This window comes from Leucopleurus acutus, assembly GCF_964270905.1.
Source record: "Leucopleurus acutus genome assembly, chromosome: 17".
NCBI lineage: Eukaryota > Metazoa > Chordata > Mammalia > Artiodactyla > Delphinidae > Leucopleurus > Leucopleurus acutus.
The window spans coordinates 69,781,898-69,807,714 of NC_139159.1; the positions used below are offsets into that span (position 1 = coordinate 69,781,898).

The 25,817-nt window shown below is 39.4% G+C and overlaps 1 protein-coding gene across 1 annotated transcript in view; it reads left to right on the plus strand.

The window, feature by feature from the left end:
- NSMCE2 (NSE2 (MMS21) homolog, SMC5-SMC6 complex SUMO ligase) overlaps positions 1–25,817 on the plus strand; it is a 224,124-nt gene that overhangs the window by 34,450 nt on the left and 163,857 nt on the right. The window contains exon 3 of the mRNA XM_082859097.1: positions 14,114–14,220. Coding sequence (XP_082715223.1) covers positions 14,114–14,220 — 107 coding nt within the window. The remainder of the gene's footprint in view (positions 1–14,113; positions 14,221–25,817) is intronic.

Consider the following 25,817-nt stretch of genomic DNA (forward strand, 5'->3'; position numbering starts at 1 on the left):
GAAAAGATATTGGAAAAGGAAATCATTAAGGAAGCAAACCAATAATATGAGAAAGAAACAATAAAGACTGGAATTAAGGCAGCTGTAGTTGGAAAGGAGATAATAATTGACTTGAGCAGGCAGAATTGATCGAACTAGGGAACTAGTTAAATGTATTATGTGCTAAAGAGAGGAGTCAAGATGACTTCAGGGATTAGGTCTTGTATGTGGTTTATTTGTGTTTGGATGCAGAGACTGAGTGCCTGTATGTGGGATGTGATTGATTGGACCCTCCCATTTTATAAATACTACTGCAGCGTTCCAGAGCCACTTAGTTACTCATTTAATATTAATAGTTCTTTATTTCTTACTTTGCAGTTCATTGTAATTGTCATCCAGAAACCGATACAGTAGTGGGAGATAATTCCCATTACAGAAGTAGTTTACTTCATCCAGCAAAGAGTTCTCTGAGACACTTCTAGTCAGTTTAGGTGTTTATAGATTATTATTTCTTTGATAAAGAGGCTTTTTTTTGAACTCTTGAATTTTATTTATTTTTTTATACAGCAGATTCTTTTTTTTTTTTTTAAGCAGGTTCTTATTAGTTATCCATTTTATACACGTGAGTGTATACATGTCAATCCCAATCTCCCAGTTCATCCCACCACCACCACTTCTGTGACTTTCCCCCCTTGGTGTCCATACATTTGTTTTCTACATCTGTAGGCTTTTAAAGAAGGCAAGACAGAAACAGTATTTGGAGTCACTACTGATTTAAGTCAGGCAAAGTGAAAATAAAACATCTTAGAAATGATGAGATAAGTAATGAGAAAAATAAGAATGACCTTATAAAATCTCTGAGACATCTTTTCAGGATCTTGTACTACGCAGAGGTACAAACATAAGGAAAAATGCTGATTAGATGGGACAGTTACTATAATGCTTGTAGTAAATTATGATAGACTTATTTTCTGGAGCTGTCAGTGATTTAAGATTGATTTGCCATTGTTTTCATGAAATCAAATATATGTTACCTCCCAAAAATAATTAACATAGCAATTATCCTCCAACAGATAGGAATGTGGAATACAGTTGTTCCCTCTTGTGATTGTGGCCCTTCCACTCTTAAAGAAACGTTTCTCAGACGAAATACTTCTCATTTAGACCAACACTTGAGAGTTAGGTAAATGACAGAGATTACAGTCCCTGTCACCATAGGTCTTATGATCTAATAAACTTCTTATCATATCTCCTTGAACTTAAATTTATAGTTTTTGAGGACTTAATTTCTGTTTAATTAAAGTGTTCCTTAATTAACTTTCTATTTTAAGGTAGGCTGACCCCATTTGTAATTTTTTTCTTGGTTTAAATTTATTTGAAATGAGTGAGGTGATATGCTGGTCTAAGGTAGTTGATATTCATTAACCTTATTTTGAGTAGCCATCTCATTTTATGAACTTACTTGATGTTTTTGTTCTTGATCATCCTAGTTTCTCTCCACTCCCCCATCCCCTGTTTTGTTGTTGTTGTTTGGTTTTGTTTGTTTGTTTGTTTTTGACCAGAGCAACTGCCCTGATACAGTAGGGATGCTTTCTGCATAGATCTTAGGAAGGCATTCGGCAAAGTCTTATGACATGGAAATGGGTTATGCCAAAAGGATGATGATTACTGATGATAACTGCAGTTAGAGGAATGGACTCTGTTATTTAATCGACCCTGATTTGCATCTTCCCTCTGCAGCTTGTTACTTGTATGATGTTGCTTCAAGGTACTTAACCTCTCTGAGCCCATTTTTTTTCTTCCATCAAAGGAATGATAGTGTCTTATCCACAGTTATTGCAAGGATTGAATGAAATGATGCATGTAAATTGCTTAGCATAATGTCTGACACATAGTAAATGCTCAGTAAATGTTAGCTATTATTTTATTTAACTTCTTGGGGAAAAACTAAGGAAAGGTTGTCAAATTTATGGATCACAGAAAATAGGGGAGGCTACCTGATATTTAGATGACATTTTGAAATTCAGAAAGACCTCCGCCTCCTGAATAAAATGGGGTAACAGCTTTCAGAAACATGAAATTTGACAATCTTAAGTTTTGAATCTTTAATTGAAAAATTCAATGGTACTAATATAGGAAGGGAGAGGTCTGGCTTAATAGCAGTTCCTGTTGAGTTTTTTGTTTTGTTTTTAATTGACAAGGTCAACCCAGGATCACAGTGGTACACATGTAATAATAGTATTATCATAGTCTTAATTGGTTAGCCTGTGGCTGTAATTATCGGTTTTTTTATTCCGGAGTCCATCTTTAAAAAGGGACACTGGTACATGAAGCGTGTTTAAATGAAGGCAGGAACTTGAAGGAACTTGATGATCATTATTTATTCTAATGAAGCAAAGACTCGCAGAGTAGGAGATATTTAATAGCCACCTTCAATAGTCCTTCATATCTTTGAAGGACTGTGAGCTGGAAAAGTTGACTCTGTGTGGCCCAGTAGGTGGCTCTTCTGTAGCTCTGGAGTTGAGGACCGGGGTTCAAGTTCTACTGACATTGAGGCATGACTTCAGTGGCATCACTTAACTTCTCTGAGCCTCAATTTCTTCAACCGTAGAAAACAGAAAGTAAAATAACCCTACATGGAGGTTATGAGGTGTAAATGAGTGAATGTGTGTGAAAGAGCAATTCAGATTTATTGTTGTCATTGCCTAGAATTATTCTAGGGAGGCCCTGAATCAGCTCTCTCTTTGGACCAACTCTAATAATTAGAACCGCTCAGCAGAGGAATAAGCTTTCCCATAATACCAAGAGCCAAACAAAGGCCACATAGTTCTATCAGGGCTTTTTAGAAATTTTTGTGTAGAGTGGAAATTTGTAAGAGTTCCTTGAGGGAAGATACAGTGTTTATCTGTATATACTGATATATATGTATATCTGTATATACTGCTCTCTCCAGGGCACCCAACACAGCGCCAGGCACATGGTCTGTGTTTCGTAGGTATTTGTTCAATGAGTGAATGGAAGTTCCCCCATTAACACTCATATTGTATTCTTTATTTAGCATTACTCTTTTCTTGTATTTAATGTTTGTGTTCTTTTCCCAGCTGTTTTTGTTTGCCTTTATGTTATTTTAGAATGGATATTTTGACTAAATATCAAAGCATACTTTGACTAAACTGAAGCAGCCACTCATGGTTCTTTCTATTCAGGCACATTTACTGGCAACTAGGGCACAGAGAGAATACTGATATGATTTTCAGTGTCAGGCATTGTGAGATTTGTCTTTCTCCAAGTATGGCCATTTTAAATTTCTTATTTCTCTGCTTCTGTAAGTATCTTAATTTCTGTAGACCTTTTTAAGAGAGAATGCCTTATATGTAGAATATTTCCATGGGATTGCATTCCCAAGCACCTCATAACAATGATTGTCTCTGGGGAGAGAATATGGGGATTGGAGACACCACATTATTGTTCTGTTTGAATTTTTCAACCATGTGCTTAATTACTTTCTTAACTATATGCCCTATTACTTTGCAAAAGTGAGGTGACTCGATGACTCCATAATTCAATAGATACTAGACCATTTGAATAAGCTTTTCAGAGAATTTACTCTTATATCTCTTTGCTAAGTTTTTCATTGGGCAGTTTGTCTTTTTCTTGCCTCACTGTGTTTTTTATTTTTTTTAATAGATACTAGCTTAAGTGAAATAGGTTTGTATTGGGGAATATTGCAAAGTACACATAGTTAACAGTAAAATAGCCTTCTTTTATTTAGGGTCCACTATGTTTAAGACATCCTGTTGGGTGCTTTACCTACATTCTCATTAAATGTTTTCAATGTTCACATGAGGTTTAAGCCTTACTTCCTTTGGTCTTTGCTGCCATAAATTCATGCCAGAGCTTTGATGTTGAACCAGAAGTCAAAGCCAGGCTTTGTTTCTTAAGCCTCCTGGGCCTTCAGCTCTCCCACTGTAACTAAAACATGGGCATAGCCAAGGATTTGAAAACCAGAGAGAAATGGCTGTCATTGAAATTAAATATGTTGGCTGGAATGCTGCTGTAAATACTGCTTGCTGCCTTGAATTCACTGTTTCTTTCCAGTCTGCCAGGGATTAGATAGGAACAAATGGACAGGAAGGGTATAGAAAAGGATTTAAATCATGTAAAAGACAGACTTGACCTTGAAGATTCGAGGGGCTTATAATAGCCAAAAGAGGTCTGTGGATATGTTTTACAATGATTGATGCCCATAGCCTGAGATTCGTAGTGCTGTTGGTGACTGGTAGAGACTAGATTGTATCCAGAGATTGAGTTCTAAGTTTAATTCTTTTTTTTTTTAATTTTATTTATTTATTTATGGCTGTGTTGGGTCTTCGTTTCTGTGCGAGGGCTTTCTCTAGTTGTGGCAAGCGAGGGCCACTCTTCATCGCGGTGCGCAGGCCTCTCACTATCGCGGCCTCTCTTGTTGCGGAGCACAGGCTCCAGACGCGCAGGCTCAGTAGTTGTGGCTCACGGGCCCAGCTGCTCCGCGGCATGTGGGATCTTCCCAGACCAGGGCTCGAACCTGTGTCCCCTGCATTGGCAGGCAGATTCTCAACCACTGTGCCACCAGGGAAGCCCTCTAAGTTTAATTCTTCATAGAATTTACTTCAAGCAATATTTTGAGTTAATACCTTTACTATGGTGGTTTATACACATTCTAAGGAAATATCTGTCTGTATAATGCAAGATGGTCTCCATTGCTTTGGGGTAGAATTGTTTAAGTCAGTCAGTCAGTCTCTCCTTCACTTTCTCTCACTCTTAAAAGAAGGTAATGTTTAGGAGAATTTCTTTAGCCAGAGAACCGATTATTCATTACTCCATGACTTTTGCATGAAGTACGTTTTACTTATTTCTATGTGGTAGTTCAGACACTACTGCACATGCCTTCCATGCTTCAGGCCAGACCTGAGGGCAATTCCTAAGTCTACCACTTATTAACTGTGTGACTTGGGACAAATGATTTAGCCCTAGTGAGCATGGGTTTCCTTATCTTGAAATGATGTTTACTAATACCGACTTCACGCTGTTGCGACAAAGGATGAGTAATGTGTTCATCGTGTGTAGTCAGTGTGCAGTGAAGATTTAATCTATGCCTTCTCTGTTCATTCCCAGGGTTTTTGTTTGACCATTTAAACTGTAAATCAGCCTAGGTGGAGAGGACCGAGGGCATTTATTTAGCCTCTGCACAAGCCGGTAAACATCTGATGCACACTACCTTTCCAGACACATTCACCCCCTCACTTGTTAAACCTGTTAAACCTTCTGTGGGCAGGCTTAGCTGCTCCTTCTTGCTTCTAAGCATTTTCCCCTCTGCCTGGCCTGTAGTAAGTGCTCAGTAAGCATTTGCTAGGTAAGTGAGTTTCTGGACAGTAGTGTGTGGGTGGGTAGGATAGCGGATTGTTGACAAAGCTTCTCATAGAGCGTTGCAGTCTTGTGAGTTTAACTTCATGCTTTGGTCTCTAGTTAGTAGAAACAGCCGAGAGAGTTAAAGAGATGATCTTCACTTGATTCTTTTTGGTTCTATGGGCAAAGTGCTTTCAGCATTTAGACTAACTACATTTGCAGAGTAGTTATCCATTCTGTAATAATTATAATGGCAGATAACATTTTGTCAGTGCATACTGTGGGCCAGGCCCTGTGCTGATCATTTTAGCTACATTTTCTCACTTAGTCATGTTGTGAGTTAGATACTGTTATTGCACCCATTATATAGAAGAGGAAACTGAGACTCCAAGTTACGTGCCAAAGACTACACAGCTAGCAAGTGATTTGAATGTAAATGGACTCCAGAGCTGGCTTTTTGAGTTACTGTATTATACAACTTCCCTCTTCTGTATGACTATGATAAGAAAATTGTATAGGGGGTAAAGATGATTATAAAGGTCAGTATTTCACAAAGATTTCCCCCATATTCACTGAGCTTATAAAAGAGCCAGTTGCTTCCTAGTTTGTGTCATAAACTGTTACACTTTTCACTATTATTTCTGGTGGGAGGCAGTTATATAATGTGGATTCAATTTTAATTTTACCACACTAATATCTGTGTGGAGGAATAATTGGGACTAAAGTACGGGGTAGTGAGAAGTAAGCAAGTTTCTATTAAATATTGCTCAAGCAGTGAATAAGTCATTAAATTTGACTTCTGATGAATATATAATGATTGCTTAATACTAGGCTGCCAGGAAAAACATACACACACCCACTCATAGAGGAAGGTGTGTGTGTAATATATATTGCTTGAGATAGTTGGAGCTATATTTTAAAAGTGGAAGGGGTTTTTTTTCCACAGAAGGAGGGAGAGGCAATATGCTTTATACTGCCATTTATTTGAGTTCATCCAAAAAGAAGAAATTTCTTGCTTATAAAATATAGAAGAATCAAGTTTTAATTTGAAGAGATTAGGAAATATTTATTCCCTGTTTCAGAAAGTAAAAATCTCCCTATGTGCCACCTATTCTAGGAAATTTAAAACATAAATCAGGTGATTCCTGGCCTCCTCTCCTTCCTTCCTCCTTTCCAAAAGGGACACATATACTTTATGGCACTGAGAATTTATCAGATCCTTCTGAGTGTGTGATTCATGTGGAATTGGAGTCACAACCCCAGAAGAACACTAAATGACTGCTTTGTCTGAAAGGTTTGGTGTATTACTAATAAAATGCATGGAGTTGAATTTATTCAACTATATATAATTGGTATTGTTCCTGTTCAGACATGCCTGTGTATGACTTTGTAGAATAAAAAACACCTGCTTCTGCGGTTTTTGTTTGGTTAGGACAAAATCTCAGGAAACAACTTGACCATGGGCAAAACTGCAGTTGAATCAGGGACAGAAAGTTGGAAAGAATAAGTAGATGAAATTTGTCTTGAGGGTGTGCCGCCTGAACACATACACCTGCACACGTGTCCTCGTTGTAAAGGTAAAGAGGGTTTATGGACCAAGAAGGCGTGAAGCGTCTGGTCCTATTCTGGAGCTTAGGGAGAATTCTGGAAAACGACCCTGTGGCTGAAATCATAGGCAACAGCAGAGCAAAGGAAAAAGACATCCAGTAGTGTAGAGAGGGAGCCTAGAGATAAAGCTGGGATGGACATGCTAGGGGAAGGAGGAGGACAGGTGTCTTCATCTTCATGTTTGTTTCACTGAAGGCAGTTCTGCTGAAGACTTGAAGGACGTTGAGGGAACTTATTTGGCTCTGGGTCCTGTGTGCTCCCGGACCTGCTTCAGCTGTGCTTCCCAAACCTTAGGGCTAGGCCTCAGGGAAGAGAATTTATTTCTCTCCAGTGCATGGCTTAGGCTGCTCCTCAGGACAGCTGTGGCTTGGGAGCGGCCTTACTTAGAATAGTTGGTCAAGAAGCTGCATCTCTTAGTGGCATCAGTTACCTTCCATTCTTGCTGAACTGGTTGCTGGTATGGAAGAAAAGCTTGACTGGTCTGTTGACCATGCCCATCTGGACTTGGGGAAGCCAAGATAAAGAATCTTCTTTATCCCCATTTTTTAACCAGTAGCCAAGAAAGTGTCATTATGTGGAGCAAATAAGTTGGGAATAGACACTAGACAATCTTGGAACTCACCCTGGATAAACTCTCATGAGTCTGAACTGTGCTACATAAGAATTACCATATTGTTAAAGGCTTACTACCTATTGATACCTTGTTTAGCTACAAGGGGCCTGAAATTTGTCTCTCCTGAGTCTGCCTACATCTGTGAAAATAGCTAGTCTCCTCCCTTGCTCTCCTCTCTCAGACCTCCCTCTTCTCCCTCATTTTGCCCATCTTTCACTTTTGAGACAACCCGCATTGATTGCTAGTTTCCATATAATTGTTTTGCTTTCGTAAGTGTTCCTGCCTCAGCCATTATCTTCCTCTCATTGAAGTCTCATGAATTTTAAGTTGAATTTGATTGCAACACTAAATCACCCATTTCTGCTTAATGTTCTTTATGTAACATGTACCTTTAATGCCTTATTCAGCACTTCAAAATGAAAGAATAGTAATAGTTCTCATATTGCTGTTAGTGCGTTCTGACATTGAATAACAGGTGACATGTCTAATGATCAGCGTGGCTGCCTAGATTGCATAATTACAGGTTTGTTTGACTTTAGGAGGATCATATGCAGGCCAACTGCATCCATTCAGATACTTCTTATGTTAGATAAATATCAGAGCACTTCAGTCTAAAAAGAGGTCCTCTTTCAGCGATTATCACTCTTTAGTTTTCTAGGGCTTGCCAATGAACAGGAAAAAACAAAATGAAACAGAAGCCATCCTTAAAGAATGGGTTTAATTCTGTGGCCCTTCCTGGTCTAAATGACACTTTGTAAGTTCTTCAGGTCCTGTTAGCAGCGCATGGTGTTTGGGATAGCGCTGAGCAGGGTCACTGGTACAGACAAGGCACGTTTGCCACGCTACTGGCGTCCTTACAGAAGCAGTTATAATTGTTTAATACAAATCAAAGATTATCTGTGCCCTCTGGACTTAATTTGCTGGGGCAGGGGTTAGGGGGACATATTTCAGCGAGTTATTGAACTAACTTCTTGGAGCAGTTTCTTAATCGGTGTGCCAGATGTGTCACATCGGTCCCACCGAGTCTCCGAGCTCTCCCCAGGAGACCTCCCCACATATTTATTGGCTTGTAAATGAATGTTCAAGTGTATCACTTAGGTTCATTTGATTAACACAAGCAAGGATTGATTATAATAAATTAATGCTCCTTGAATGGCACATTGAAGAAAGGAGAATATTCCTAGACTCCCAGACCCTGCTTGGCCAGGGGAGGACAGTCAAAGACACGGGTAATAGAAATGGTTTTGACACTGGGCTCCACTCAGAAGTGCCTCTGCATGTGAAGCCTTCCAGGGCTCTTCCCTTCCCCTGAAACAGTTCTCTGTTGCTGCCCTTGCATGGCTGCTACTTCCGTCTCTGTTGTTGCTGGTGCTCTTGGCCTGGTACAGGTTGACTTGCCAGCTGCTAGAGCTGACTTAGTTATTCTCCTAGCATTCAGTGGGTGACTTGGTTACTTTTATAGCGCCTCCAGTTAGCCTTGCTGATGGGAAAGATCACTCTCTTCACCAGTGTTAAAACTTAGCAATCTTCTAAAAGGGGAAGATGATTTTCTTTTTGTTATCGGTTTCCTCTACTAAGGAATTTGGGAAAGCTTTTCCCAAATGTGATCGGACCGGGCCCAATCACATCTGAGTGGCGTTGGCCAGTGTCCTACTTGGAAAGACCACCGGGAGCTGAGATGAAGCTCAGGGCCATGACTTGCCCCCCAGTCCCCCCCACCCCAAGGGTTTGTTCCCTGGATATCCATGGAGGAGTTGGAGGTGCTTGTCCTTCTCACGTTTAAGCACCTTTTAGCACAGGAGGCTAGTGTACATACTTTGCAGCTAGAAGGTCTGAGTTGGAGGCCTAGCTCAGCCACTCACTACCGTTGTGTCCTTGAGCAGGTTACTTCAAGTGCTTGGTGCTTCGGTTTTCTCATATATAAAGGGGAGCTAAAACTACCTTTCTCTTAATGCTGCTGTGAGGTTTAATGTAAACACAGTACGCTAAGTAGTCTTGGCTCATAATAAAGTGCTTACCAGTTGTTAGGTACAGCTATTATTATTATGTATATATATTTTATCATTGCAGTTACTTTTTGGCTTGCAGAGGTGTGCTACAGTAATATTTGCCTCTCTGAGATTGTCATTCTGTGAATTTTAACATCATTTTTGTAATCTCCCCCCCACACTCAGCGCTAGTGCCAACCTTTTTCCTGTGGAAAAATCACACTGAAAATAGGCAAATAAGTTTATATTACATGTCTTCTTTGCATTTTAATTCAATTGAATATCAGAGGCAGGACAATTTTTAGTTTGGTGAAAGTTTAATTTTCAAATTTATTATATGATGGCCATATAAGAATATTGAAGGAAGAGTTCCTATAGTTCTTTGTTGGATCCATCATTCTTGCCCTCAAATGGATTAAAGTCTGTTTGGAAAAATGAGACAAATTCATATAAGAAAACAAGATTGTTTATGTTTCAAAGTGCCAAAGTATCAAGTATAGTTGTTAAGATAAATTAAGTGAGATCCTTCTAGGCTGGCAGAGTTTAAAAGCAGGTAGGGCCTGAGCTCAGCCCTTGAAGGATGTGTAGGATTTGGTTGGTGTGGATTTTTAGGAGGGCTTTCCCTGTGAGAGTGGGAGAATTTTGGTAGTGGGATTATATACTGTGGAATAAAGGAGCAGGGAACCTCTAGCTGGTCAGTCTCTGCACCTCCCCAACGCCCCAGCCACTTTTTAGTCCACAGCCAGCTCCCTGCTGATGTGTTCATCCCTCTTTTCCTCCTGAGCTCTTCAGGCCTTTATTTAGCCTTTTTCATGCAACACTATGCTCTTTCCCCACCTCAGTTCCTTAGTGGAACAGGACACATTCCCTGTGCCTTCCTTTGCCTGGTATTTCTGAAACATGAACATGTAATAATAAGGGAGACAGGGGTTAACAACTACTTGATACGGATGTTCTCATGACCTCTCTTCCAGATGCCATTGTGGGAGTCTCTTGTCTTCCGTCTCTAGTCTCTCCAAACCCTTCTCCGCAGCAGATGAAAACATTGACTTGAGCCTGAAGTTATCTGACTGAGCATCACTTCCAGGTGTGGTGTGGCGTGGTTCTCGGTTCTTCTCAGGAGTAGCGTCCTGCTCTCTTCTGGTGTTTTCCCTTTGTCGCCTCAGGCTGCACTATTCATCACTTAGGTTCTTTAGCTTGTCCCAACATTCTTGGGCCCTGGAGCCTAAGCTGAGGCTGCATGTCCACAGTTGGCCTCCTCAGGTACTTCCCTTAGGCTTCCTGCCATCAAATACTGGCAGCCATCGCTCACGTTCTCCTTTGCAGGGAAGGTCTCCTTGGCCTTGTATTTGAAATTGTTATCTGGTTCAAGTCTTGCTATGTCTATGGACCTTGATAATGAGAATCATCATCCTGCTTACTCTGAAAACTTTAATGTCGAAGGCATATTTCTAAGTGCTTTAAAAAATTAACTCATTTAATTCCAGAGGGGGGTTGCCAACATTATGTCAATTCCTACTGATTTAAGCCCCTGACACATTTTTATTTCTCATACTTGAAAGACTTTTGCTGCTGATACATCCTTTAGTGAGTTTCTGTTTAGGTTGAAGTTGCCACTAATTATTGCACTTTTGATAAAGCAGTTTATGCTGTTAGTCTCTGCTCAGGTTACCAGCTTGACCCACTTTTTCAATGGTCCCAGTATCAGAATCTATTACACATAAAATATACTGATTCCACTAAGAAAAGGAAAAAAACACACACACACACATCATCATTTCCTTTAACTAGATAAGGTTTGTGTGAAACCAGGGGCCTATTTTTCTTTCTTTCTTCTTTTTTTTTCTTTTTTTCATTATTTTAAATGGGAAAAAATTAAATTACAGGCCAACCCCAAACCCCTAACCAATTTACTTAAATGTAACTATATACAGTAAAATGCCTGTATAAGTCACAACCCATCATTATTAGGATATAAATTGTTTAAAATTCTCTTCCTGATCATCAAGCAATTAATAGGATTTTTAACAAACATTTGTTGTATATATGGCAATAGATACACGTTGGTACCAGCAACAGCTAAGCAACATGTCTCTTTCATTGATGTTTGGAGATTTTCAAACGGTCTAACAATTTTTTATGGAATATGACTTGAGACCTTTCTCATATACCACTTTGTTAAAAATGTATTTAATTTGGGGAATGTAAATACAAATTTTTCTTATATAAACATTGCCCCTTCCCACTCCTCAAAAAAAAAAAAAAAAGCTTATATTAAGGGATATGTATATTCTGTGAAGTCTGGGTGTTACCAGCCAAGAGATATTCTACCAGAAGATATTTTATGGAGTGTGTTTATAATTGACTACTGTAAAACTAAAGCATAATTTAGAAGTCCAGGAAAATCATTTTTTAAAAGCCAAATGTAAGTGGGTTTTATATTATTTCATGACTTAGAGATGAACTGTTGTACTGTTCTTCAGAGTGGACAAGAAATACTGCCATTTGTCTGAGCCAAGTTATTTGAATGAAGAGTCTTTGAGTGTGTGCATCCCCTAATATGATTTAAGGACTCCAGTTTTATTTTCATTTCTTTCAGCTTTTTTAATGTTAACGTTTTTATTATCCTGTGTTCTCTATCTTTTCCCGATCTATTATTAAATTGTGTGTCTAGAGCTTAAAAAAAAAAGTTTAAAATCACTTTGAAGAATATTATCTTGCTTTTCCAATCTACTAGTTGCTTTCTATAGTCTCCTGTTTCCTGAGGGTCTTTTAATTTTTAAATATAGTAAGTATAGTTGTTTCATGCTCTGACTGATATCTGAAACATTTGGGAATCTGTTTCTGCTGATTTTTACTCTTTTTGGCTTGTTTTCTTGTGTTTTTCCTTGTAAGGTTTTTGTTTTGTTTTTATTTTTTGTCCCCTGTAATCTACTCATTATCCTTAACAATTATTTGTAGGGTTATTTGAGGCCTCAGATACAAGTGTCTTTTCCAGAGGGGAGTACGTGTGGGTACTTTCATTGTGAGACCACCTCCTACCAACATCAGAGCTCAGGTTCCCAGCACCACTCAGGTGAGGGGAACCCAGGCTGCAAACCCAGGCTGTGGCTTGTTGATACAGTTTTTCAGAAACATGTTTGTTTTCTCTCTCCCTCTTCCCTCTGTTCTGCTCAGTGGCCAAGGCCAACCTCCCTGCAGCCTGGAGGAGCAGAGTGGGATTACTTACGGTTCATCTTTATTCTGATGAGTGGGGACCCAGTTTACTGGGGGAGGGTATGCAACTTTGATTTCCTGTGTTCAGCTTCTCTTTTTTGGTTTTCCCTAATTTTGCCCTGGTTGTTTCTTACTATCTTGTGACCCTTTTGTTTTTAAGGAGATTACTCTTTTTCCTGTTTTATCCAATCATTTTACTTATTTATTTATTTTTATAAATTTATTTATTCATTTATTTCTGGCTGTGTTGGGTCTTGGTTGCTGCGTGCGGGCTTTCTCTAGTTGTGGTGAGCGGGGGGCTACTCCTCACTGCCGTGCACCGGCTTCTCATTGTTGTGGCTTCTCTTGTTGCAGAGCACGGGCTCTAGGTGCACGGGCTTCAGTAGTTGTGGCACATGGGCTCAGTAGTTGTGGCTCACAAGCTCTAGAGCGCAGGCTCAGTAGTTGTGGTGCACAGGCTTAGTTTCTCTGCGGCATGTGGGATCTTCCCCGACTAGGTCCCGAACCCGTGTCCCCTGCATTGGCAGGCGGATTCTTAACCACTGAGCCACCAGAGAAGCCCTCCAGTCATTTTAGTTGTCTTCAGTAGGAGGATTGGTCCACATAACCCAACCTACCATTACTAGAAGTGGAAATCTTCCTTATTTGATTTTTAACAATACTACAAGGTTCATGTGCAGATATATAAGTGGGCTGCTTCAATGGATGAGGGAACTGAGGCTGAGAAAAGTGTAGTGGTTGATTTAAGATTGTCCAGGTAGGTGGCACAGCCTGGAACTCCTGAGTCTGAGTCTACATTTCCACCTTTGAGACTTTTTCTACTGGGTGTCTTCTTCGAATTTTGAATGAAGCAGCCATATATTGAAGGCATTTTTTAAAATATGCAATACCTTTACAAAATCATTTAGATAGACCATTGATTGATAAATTATGTTGGTACAGCTTTTTCCAAATACGGCATTTTTTGTTGTTGTTGTTGTTGGGGGGTAGGAGTTTATTAATTTATTTAAATTTTTGCTGTGTTGGGTCTTCGTTTCTGTGCGAGGGCTTTCTCTAGTTGTGGCAAGCGGGGGCCGCTCTTCATCGCATTGCGCGGGCCTCTCACTATCGCGGCCTCTCGTTGCAGAGCACAGGCTCCAGACGCGCAGGCTCAGTAGTTGTGGCTCACGGGCCTGGTTGCTCCGCGGCATGTGGGATCCTCCCAGACCAGGGCTCGAATCCGTGTGTCCCGCACTAGCAGGCAGACTCTCAACCACTGCGCCACCAGGGAAGCCCCAAATACGGCATTTTAAATGGAAAATGATCATTGCTTTCCTTTCTTTTTCAGCTGAAGTGAGTAGTGAATACAGTATGGATAAGGCAATGGTTGAATTTGCAATGATGGATCGGGAACTAAACCATTATTTAAAGGCTGTTCAATCTACAATAAACCATGTAAGTTTATACCACTCACCTAGTTATATTTGGTTACAGCTCACTGACTTAGAAACACAAATCAAAATTCTTTTCTAACCTTTAATAATTTCTTATCCTTACTGTAGTAGCTATTAATCTCTTCTTAATCAGGAAGTTCATAGAATAGGAATCTTAAATATTTTCCCAGATAGGCCACCTAGGTTTAATTAGGATATTACATCTGTTTTAGATTTCCTTGCATTTTCTGGTCTCGAATTTTTTAGTCTAAGCCTCCTTCGAATGTGAGTAGTTTTTTATAAAATGCTACAAATTGCGTAGGACTTGTTTTTATTGTTATATTTGCTTAAGCATACAATTTAGACCAGGTTTAGTTACTCATTCTCCAGCTTTAACGAATATGCAGCTATTGCAAAATTCATAGAATCAGATAATAGGGAGAGGTTTTAGAGCAAGGTTACAAATAGAGAAGCGTGGCCTTTTGGTTTTTCCAGAAGCCAAACTTGTCTTTGTTGGCTCCAGCATGTCACAGGAACAACACATAAGGCAGTTAAGGTGGGAACATAGCAACATCCTTTTCAGCAGTACTGTGTTGAGCAAGAAATGAGCAGTATGATTGCAGTAATGTTTCTGAGAAGTGCTTTGTCCTCTGAGCAGTGGAAACTCCCCTTTGAACTGATTTCATATACCTGTGTAATAGGATGTCTTGTACTTCTGGTTTCTTTATTTGCTTTTTCTTACTTATATCTATGGAAAAATTCCAAAAATAAAATGCTTTACAAGATTGGCTACTATTCAGTGGGAGATAAATTTTTGAATATGGTTTAATACTTAAGCTATAGTTAAATGGGTATATATGTTCATGGTTATATGCAGTTTTTCTGTTCTTTTCTTTCTTTAAAATTTTTTTTCTGTTTTTTTTTAATGGTTAATATTTATTAAGTGTAGCAGTTGTGACTAACTTAAGAATGTCTGCTTATATCCAAGTAATACACTCATTCAACTTGTACATTTCTGGTGTTTCTAACCATTGTGACTGTCTTGGGACTGTGAATATTCCTTCCATAGGAAAATATGAAAATGATGTCATGTTAGATTCTTAAACTAGATAGCAAAGCACTTAGACCAGAGGTTTTCAACTCCAGCTGACCCCTAGAAACAGCCAGTCCCTACCCTACACTAAAGAGATTCTGATTTCATTGATCTGGAGAAGGATTGGGGCACCAGTATTTTTTAAAAACCCATTCTGTTATGTATCCAATGTTGAAAACCACTGCCTTAAAAGAACAAGGCTGACTTTATAGAATAAAGTGTGTTTGTTACCAAAGATCAGAGTTAGGCTTATTGTATAGATCAATCCTGCCTTGACGCTTACATTCTATGGAGGTTATTTGATAGGCTTTTCTATCTTTAACCTTGATGTTTTGCAAATATAACAGCACGATGTACATTATAGATAAGAAAACAGATTTTGGAAGTTGAAGAACTTAATGTGGATTTTTTTTCTATTAAACCCTAGGATTCACAGATATGTAAGGTATTTTTACGTGAAGAATTGGACTTTTCCCCCTTCAAAAAACTTAGTCATAAAAAAAGAAAAAGCAACCCTCACCCTCATGCACATTCAGTAGTTAATAGCATTTCTTTCATCCTGAGGCCTCATCCCATTACACCCACCCTACTAATCAGGAAAGAATATAATTGGAGTTTTATCCAGCTTTTCAGCTCTAACCTTACGCTAGAGTATGGAGTAACTTGGATTTAGTGATTCTAATGCTTGTCGGGAAGGTCCCTGGTCTTTAATAAGAGAACACATGTTTATTGCGTTTTTTTCTCATGCAAAGTTGTGCTCTCTATATAAGCTTGATATGAGACCAAGAATAGCAAATCATAGTTTAATAAGATTTCTAAGACCTAAAACCATATAGGGACATAGTGGGGATGTGACCATTATTTTAAGGGGAATATTTTACCCTCTTTATATACTGTGTACTCTTTACATAGTATGGACATTTATGGACATTGCTATCTTATTGCCTGTTTTGATGAGGAATAAAGAATGAACAGCAGATTCAGAGAGTCCAGAATGGTATAGCTGTTCTGTGCTATAGAAATAGCAGTGGTCTAGGGATCAGAAATTCTTCCAACCCTGGTGCTTCCATTTTCTAAGTTATGATCCTGGGTCAAGAAACTTAACCTCTTGGAATCTCGTGTTCTTCATCTATAAGGTTCTTGGCCTGCCTATTTCACAAGATTATTATGTGAATCAGATTAGATATTGTGTATCAAACACTTTGACATTCATAAAATTTGATGGAGATAAAGATACTATGTTATTACAAACCCAGATTTCCAAACATACTCCTGAGGAAGGTGGAACTGGATCTTTCTTAACGAGTACTTTGCTCACTTTATTTCAGGGCTTTGAAATAAAACTTTTATTGGCTTTGACCTGTCCTCCCTTGGAATTCAGGAATCATATAGGATTAGCTATAAGCTGGTAAAGTTTACAGTATGAGGTCTTTATGATCTCTAAAACAAAGAAATTGTTTTAAGTCAGATTATTAGGAAAGAATACAGAAAATAGGAGCCCCTGTTGAGTCTCGTTTCACTTCTGCTCTGTCATAGACTTTTAAGAGCTGCAGTACTTCCATTCCTGTATCATTTGCCAAGATTCTCATCCACCCCGTGGTCTTTCTGTTTATGAATTTTCATATAGTCATAGAAAGTTAAAAAAAAATTTGTCATCATCAAAGAGCATTAAAGTTTATCATTTAAATAAAGATCTCGCTCCTGCTCTCACCTTCACAGAATTCTGAAGGTTATACACCGCTGAAAAGGTTTTAGAAGTTTACTTTGGAACCTTAGATGTGGTTCAATTTACCAACAATCCCTGGGAAGTCCCTTTGGCATCCAACAGAAGCTCTCAGATTGCCTTTCTTTGTCCTTTAAGAAAATAGAGCTGCTAGAGCTGAAGAATAGAGCTGAAGACTTTATTTGGAATCAGTATTTATTTCAGCGCTCTGAAACTTAAAAAAAAAAAAAAGGGACTTTGTCCCAGCTGTTTTGTAGAGGGAATATCATGCAGTGAGCACCTAAGGGGGGAAAAAAAAATTCCCAGACAGTCTATAAGTTATTTATAAAAACTTCCAGGATAAGTGGGTTATATACCTGTCACAACTCTTTAAAACATGTAGAACCGTAAACAGAATTTCTGTATGAACTCTTTGGAGACTTTCAGTCATGAGACCACACGTGATGAAAGTGTTTTGAAAGGTATAAAATGGCACATAGATATGCTATGATACACTTACTTCTTTTATTGCTGTTACTGTTGAGGAAAAACTTCTCTCAGTTTCATGTTGAGAACAGAGTGATGTTCTGAACATTAGCTTTTGATGACCTAACATTCCCTTCCTTGATTTCTAAGCTTTTATTATTTGAGTATCTTGAAGGGGCACCATTGGCTGGCTTTTTGTTCTCAAACATTCACTGAACAAATATTTTCTAAACATCCGTGTGCCAGGTTACTTCTAGGTGCAAGAAAGAGGAGGTCAATCAGCAAAGCCCATATGATCTCACCTTCAGAATGTCTGAAGCCTAGAGAGGGAGACAAACATTTAACAAAGAACAATACAGATGTTATTTAATGATTGTTGTGCTGTGTACTGCAAAGGGAAAATAAAGTTTTCAAGGAGTTAATAACTCAGGGGGCATATCAGCTGGGAGGGGGGAGTGGGTTGGTGGTTAGGGGACTCCTTCCTGATGAAGTGATATTGAATCTAAGATGAAAGTCAAATGAGCCTCAACATGGGGATCATGATATATAACTTCCCTGTCTATGTGACTTTTGCATGAAATGGAAGCATCTTTTTTTTTTCCTCAGTGTCAGAGTTTCAGAGTGCCTTGATCAATCCAAAGGCTTAATTTGAGAAAATTAAGCCAGAGAAAGCCGATTTTTATACATAGAAAGTTTAAAGTCTATAGAGTAGTTGAGTAACCTACCTAAGGTTGGTCAAGGATTCATTCATCCACAGATGTGAGCGGCTACCATGTGCCAGGAACTGTGCTTATTAAAGCAAGTTATGGCAGTAGTTGATTTAAGAATAATTTCATTACCAGTATTCTGCTTCTCAAGCCAGTTCACTGGTCAAATGGGTTATCCCTCTTGAAGTGAGACTCTTTATCATGTATTGAATAAACAGTGGTAATACTGTGTATTTCTGATTCTGGATTTATGTGGTGGTTTTAAACTAAACATGGAGTCCATCGTGGGCTTCAGATTCCAGAGGGTGGGCACCAGCTTAATTCAAGGAATCTTCAAATCTATTCTCAGGTATCTGTTTTTTCAAATAAGAGATGATAAAGCGTCCACCACTATCGTTGGGGTGGTCTTTGCAACTTTTTATAGTGTTAATTCTCATAGTGAGAAAGGATGGGCCCCCTGAAGCTAAATGACAAATGACCTAACAGGTTCAGATTAGTTGCAGATAATATTAGCAGTCAGTGGTAAAATATATATTTCCTGTGCTTTTTGATGAGCAGCCTAGTCCTAGAGTTTAGCAAAAATAACTAAAGCTTAGGATTCACATTATACTTTGCATTTTCTTTATCATGATACTTAATAGTGCAATTTTACTGCAACAAACTTCAAATCTTAAAAGAATTGTCACATTTTACCTGTATATGGTTCTTTTAGTAGGTGCTACCTTAGCATCTTACTTTATGGAAAATCCAGAGTGTTTTATTTTCTTCACCTTCCTCTATTACTCTGTTTTGGGCTACATGCATCTTAGAGATTATCTAAGATTTGGAAGCATTTGAATCAGATTGCTGCCACATATTTGTTGTGTGTGTGTGTGTGTGTGTGTTTTTAAATAAATTTATTTATTTTTATTTTTGGCTGCGTTGGGTCTTTGTTGCTGCATAGGCTTTCTCCAGTTGCGGTGAGCGGGGGCTACTCTTCATTGCGGTACGTGGGCTTCTTATTGTGGTGGCTTCTCTTGTTGCAGAGCACGGGCTCTAGGCGCGTGGGCTTCACTAGTTGTGGCACGCGGGCTTAGTAGTTGTGGCTTACGGGCTCTAGAGCACAGGCTCAGTAGTGGTGGTGCACGGGCTTAGTTGCTCCGCGGCATGTGGGATCTTCCCGGACCAGGGCTCGAACCCGTGTCCCCTGCATTGGCAGGCGGATTCTTAACCACTGTGCCACCAGGGAAGCCCCTGTTGCGGTTTTTTAAATCAGTTTTTTATGACAGTTCCTACCAAAAGCGTAGGGAGGGAGAATATTTTTCTTCTTAACCTAACAGGGGCAGTTAGTTGCTGGATCGGTTTATTGTGTTGTTTCTTATAAATCTGTTCATGGATATGTCCTGTGTACTGTGACTTTTACTTGCTAAGCTAACCTGAACATTTAGTCTGCATTTTAAAAGTAGCGTGTTGAGAGTTAGAAGAGTGGAAATATACCTCACGTAAGTTGTTGAAACCAACACAATCTCAGATATAATAAAAGAACAAGGTGGGTCAAAGGTATAGCTTACCTCAGCCTTGACATTATGCAACTAGTTTAGAATGTTTTTAATATCACTTCCCTATGCCTCTTCACCCTTCACCTTTCATCAACTGGTAAGCTTTGCCTTTTGTAAATCTTATTTTAAAGTTACCTTAACATCTTCTGCTTTAACATGAAATCTTATGAGCTATCTTGTAAGTTGGGAGTTACTATTTTAGTTATACCAGATTTGGGGAGCATTTCTCACTTAGAAAGCTAAAAATTTATAGTATCGGAGGAAAGTTCCAGGGCAGAGGATGTGATTTATTGGCTATCACCATCTTCTGACTGCATCTAAGAATGCACCTCCCATTGTGAATCATTGACAAAAGAGAAAGGAGGGTAAATTTGTTTGGGATTATGACAGTTGAGGACAGAAGATTCCTGAGCATGAGAGAAATGACTGTTGTCAGCAGAATAGCAAGAAGGTGAGAGAGGACAGTGGAATTAGTGAGAATCTCTTGGAGCCAAGTGGGAAAGTACTGTGGGATCCCCCTCTTCTCCACTGCCCGCCCTCCATGATGGTGTGTGGTCTCTTAACACCTTTCCTGTCAAAGTTAACAGATGCTCCACATATAAGCCTTTTCATCTGTAGGAATATTGCGCAGATGTGGAAATTAACCAGGGGGAAAAAAAGTTGATGTAGGTATTCACTCTTCAGCCTCTTGGCCCTGCAATGTATGATTACTGGTAATTAATTTCTATTCCGTTCCTTTAGAACTCCCTCTGTAGTTATTCCGAAATTAAGGTTGTGTTTGGTAGCATTTTTTCTAATGCTAACAGAGAGAGTTAGGTCTGGATATAGTATTTCACTAATTGAGTTGTCTCTATAGGAAAGAATCCAGATATAAATCTCTTAGGTTACCAAGTGAAGTAGCTACTAATAGGTGAACATTCTGGTCTTGTGCCATATTAAGACTTCTTATCATGGGTAGTTTAGAGAAATCCATCTTCGTGTTTTGTAGGTACTAAGTGTTGGATTTTATTCATAATTATAAAAACGTTTACACTCTACTGGGTCTTAATGTGCCTCTAATGCAGCATTTTCAGAAGTTTGCTCTGTAATACTAATTAATCACGATGTGAGTAAGTATAATAGGAAAAAAGGATTTTGTGGTCAAATAAGTTTGGGGAGTGCTTGATTAAAAGAATTTCCTTAAAGACTCCAAAGCCCTTAATATGCTTTTATGCATTGTGATTCTCCAAAGGAGGAATATTTAGTAATTTCCTAACCTTACTTGAAAACCTCTTTGGGGGAAGGACTGGTACTCTACAGAACCCAGTTTGGAAAACGCTTCTGTAGTCTCAATCCCTGTACCTTACAGAAGAGGCTAAAAGATGGATTCAGCAGTTTGTGGTAGAGTTTTTGTGACATCCAGGGAACTGGGGAGTATATCAAACCCCCTACCTAAAATGGACCTACAAGATGTTTCTATGCAGAAGATCAGGAAAGGGCCAGGCCTCTGAAAAGACTATGTGTTATTCCAACAGTGAAAGAGAGGAAAGAAAAGTTTTTAAAAACATTCAATGGTTGCTTGGCCATGTCTCTTTGAAGCAAACAAGACCCCCGGTGTGGGGTATTGGTTCAGGAAAGTGGAGAGAAGGAAAAGTTTTCAAGGAAATGAAGAGAGGAGGGGATAGTTTAGGTAGAAAGGACACAGCAGCAGTGTGGACAGAAAAAAGCATACAGACTTTGAAAGACCTGGTTCAGCACAACTCAATGCTTATTGAACACCTTGGCCTCAGTGGTACTGGGCAATTCTGGCAGGTAACTCCTTGAATTTTTTTTTTTTGGCTGTGCCACGCGGCATGTGGGATCTTAGTTACCTGACCAGGGATCGAACCCACGCCCCCTGCAGTGGGAGCTCGGAGTCTTAACCACTGGACCGCCAGGGAAGTCCCACTTGAATTATTTAAATGATGTGAATGTTCTTTAATATAGCAAACTCCTGCTTATTTCTGACGTTGGGCATAGTCCGTAGGTAGCATCAAACCCTTATTTTAGATAATCACTTGAGCCTCCTTCCATGTCAAACTTTTCACTGTACTTGATAAGTATTAAAGATCTTGAGATGTTGGCCATTCCCCACTATCTAGCAGTGGTGCTCATGGGCAGTGAAAGAGTGTAGGCTAACTGCAGAAGAGAGACGGGAAAATAGTTTGAACCACGGAATGGATCACCAAATGTTAAGATTCACTGTAAAATGAATGCATTTGCAGAGTGTGGGGTTGAAAGCAGTTGCTTGTTTATTAATCTCATAATTAAACTGTTCAGTTAGTGCCAATAGTATGCTTAGTCTAATGAAGAGACAAAAGCCTCTTGACATGTGTTTATAAAATAGCTACAAAATAGTACTAACAGTGAAATAGTTTGACACAGACAATAAAAACATGCTTAAGAAATTCAGAGTAAGGGAGAAGAGCCTTTGCTTAAATTGCGGCTTTTCTACCCTCTAACTCTGAGCCTCAATTTCTTCTTAAAGTGGGGGTGATAGAATATAGGTCAGAGAGTTCTGGAAACGATGAAAAGTGATAGCATGAAAGCACCTAAAACAGTTCTGTCAAGACTCGTTTATAAAGTTGCCCAGAGAGTTCTGTAAAGGAGAAGTCATTTCCTTTGATCAAATTTAAATAGTATCTGAAGAGGAAATTTGAGTTAAAATTTAGACAGTAGAGTAGGCTGCAGGAAACCGTTGGGAAAGAGCAGAGATGATTATGTCCTTGAGAGGTTGAAGGAAGGGCTTCTTTCCTTAGGAGTCTTCTGGTAATGGGGGCAGAGAGGATGTTGGGGGAAAGTTGGTGCTCATACTGTTGTAAGCCAAAAGGATTGGGCAGAATATGGGGGAGCAGGCCAGTGAGATGCATGGCATTTGGCCAGTTGGATGTGAAGTCCCCTGATCAATAAGTCTACTTCTGTCTGTAGCAATGAGAAAGAGATTGCTCCCTTTAACATATGCTAGTTAGGGCTTCCCTGGTGGTGCAGTGGTTGAGAGTCTGCCTGCCGATGCAGGGGATGCAGGTTTGTGCCCCGGTCCGGGAGGATCCCACATGCCGCGGAGCGGCTGGGCCCGTGATCCATGGCCGCTGAGCCTGCGCGTCCGGAGCCTGTGCTCCACAATGGGAGAGGCCACAACGGTGAGAGGCCCGCGTACCGCAAAAAAAAAAAAAAAACATATGCTAGTTAATGGCAATGGAGGGGGAGCCACACTAGAGATACGGGCCAGACAACTAAGTGAAAACTTTGGTAATTCACGAATAACATTTGATGTTTTCTAAAGTAAACAAAAATTACTTAAAGATGTAAGCAAGATAGTTCAATAAATAGCATAATTATATATTCCCAAGTGCACAGAGAGAAATATTTCTTCACTTACATTTCCATCTTTAAATAATATTTTTTTATTAGTAGCACCCATTTGAACAAATATTGGGAGAGAAAATGTGTTGGATTTACCCCTCTGATGTATCATATGCAAGTTGTCAGCTCTGTTTCAATTGTGTAATCTGTATGAATCGTTGACAAATGAAAGAAAAGAAAGTGTATAAATGGAGAGACTGTAAATGGATTTAATTTTTCAAGCCCTGTGTGAGTTTGCAGTTGTCCTGGTAAGGAAAGCTCTTTCATTCTGAAGTGGAGCCAGTGCCCAGTGAACTGTCATTGAGAGAATGGTGAGGATTTCTTTTCATTCTGTTTCTCCCTTAAAGCATCAAGCTTCTAGCAATAGTGACTTTCATTCTTTTGTGCCATGGCCAGCCTGATATTTTTAACCACTTGAACTTTCTGAAATTTCATTTCTTTTTGGGCTCTTTTTTCCCCTAATTTATTTTTATTTTTGGCTGCCTTGGGTCTTCATTGCTGCGTGCGCAGGCTTTCTCTAGCTGCGGCGAGCGGGGGTTACTCTTCCTTGCGGGGCACAGGCTTCTCATTGCGGTGGCTTCTCTTGTTGCGGAGCACGGGCTCTAGGTGTGCGGGCTTCAGTAGTTGTGGCTCGCGGTCTCTAGAGCGCAGGCTCAGTAGTTGTGGCGCAGGGGCTTAGTTGCTCTGCGGCATGTGGGGTTTTCCTGGACCAGGGATCAAACCCATGTCCCTTGCATTGGCAGACGGATTCTTAACCACTGCGCCACCAGGGAAGTCCCATCCTCTTTTTTTTTTTTAAGGGAAATTTGTGTCACATAATATAGGATTCTTTAAAATAGTGAAAATCCTTATGTGCTGTCCTCACCAAATCAATTTAATTATTTCTTCTCTCCTTTATTTCACCTTAAAATAATCATTCAATTATCTTCTAATAGAAAATGATATTTTGGACTTCCCTGGTCGTCCAGTGGTTAAGAATCCACCTGGCAATGCAGGGGACACGGGTTTGATCCCTGGTCTGGGAAGATCCCACATGCTGTGGAGTGACAAAGCCCACGTGCCACAGCTACAGAGCCCACGTGCTGCAACTACTGAGCCCACGTGCTGCAACTACTGAGCCCGCATGCTGCACAACGAAGAATAGACCCTGCTCGCTGCAACTAGAGAAAGCCCGTGCACAGCAGCGAAGACCCAGCACAGCCCCCCCAAAATTAATTAATTAATTTAAAAAGAAAATGATATTTAGAAAGACCAAGTCATTGTTACTTAAAATTTAAAACAATAACCAGGAATAGTTTAATACGATTGCATCACGTGACTGATTTCCAAACGTCCTGACTTGCTTGCTTTTTACTTTCTCCTTGGCTGACACGCAGGGGTCTCACATGCTTCAATGTCTTCCAGTTGTCTCATCTACTTGTGATTCTTGGAATGTTACTGGTAGTGAGGAGCAAACCCTCTCCACCCATCAGGTTACTCTCTGTCACCCTGAGGTTTATTTTAGCCCCTACCATGACACAGAAGCCAGTAAAACCACATGAAATGCTAAATCAGAGTTCTAAATGGACTAAATGCTGGGTGTATTCAGAGCATCCCTCTTACAAAATCAGAAATTAAATATGGCTCATGAGGTATAGTTACACAGTGTTTTAAAAAGCCTAAGCAAAAATATCATATGCTCAATTTTTTCTTAGAAGAAATACTTAACATATTACTTAAAGCACCTATAAATAATATAGATGAAATTAGAATATGTCATGCCACATTTTCTATAATAGTAATGGTATTGCTCTGCCAGAATGTGGAATGAAAATGTTTTGGCTTTGTAAGGTAAAGTGTGTATGATCCCATTACAATAGTAAATTGTTTGGTGTTACTGTTCAGTTTAATTATTGTGGTTTTTTCTACACCTATCTACTGAAAAGCTGTGTTGACCTTAAGCACGTTTGCAAAATGACCTAGTAATATCTGCACCTACCTATGACAGAGCAAGTTCTTGATTAAGAAATGAGATAACCTATGTGAAAGCACTTGAGAGGTAGAAGTGCTATATAAAGGCAAAGGCTCATTGTTCTGTCCTGTTAACTTTTAACTTCTTTCTCTTGTCTCGAGAATGTCCACCACATGCTGATTTAAACTGGTGAACTCTTCTAAACCTCCTAAATTCAGAATAAATGGTAATAGGTGACTTGTGTTTTGTTTCCTCATGTTTATTTTCTCATGCCACAGCTTAAACTAGAAGGAAAAAATGTGTAAGTTTTACACTCACCTTTTGTCCTTAATTTAGTCATCCTTTTGGTAAATGCTTATTTCTGCCCCCCCCCCCCCGCCCGCCCCCTGGCCCCAAGAGTTTTGCAGAAATCTCATGTAACAGTTCAACAAGTGACTAATGTAGATTGGGCTTGCTTAGTCTCTGAGTCACTTTATTATGAAACACTTAAACTTGAACATCTATCTGTAACAATGAGGAAATAATATAAAACAATTTATACTTTCTGATCTTATGGTTTTAGTGACTAACTCATCAGGCAACAATGAAGAAGGAAATTAATGAAAATTCACAATGTCAGACGAAATTAGACAAAAAGTCTCAGTAAATCATAATCACCTTCACTTCCTTTCCCCCTTTTCTCAACAGTTGATGTTTCATTGATAAGAGCGTTGGGCTGGGAAATAAAGATCTGACTTCTAATCCTTGTTCTGCCAGGCTGT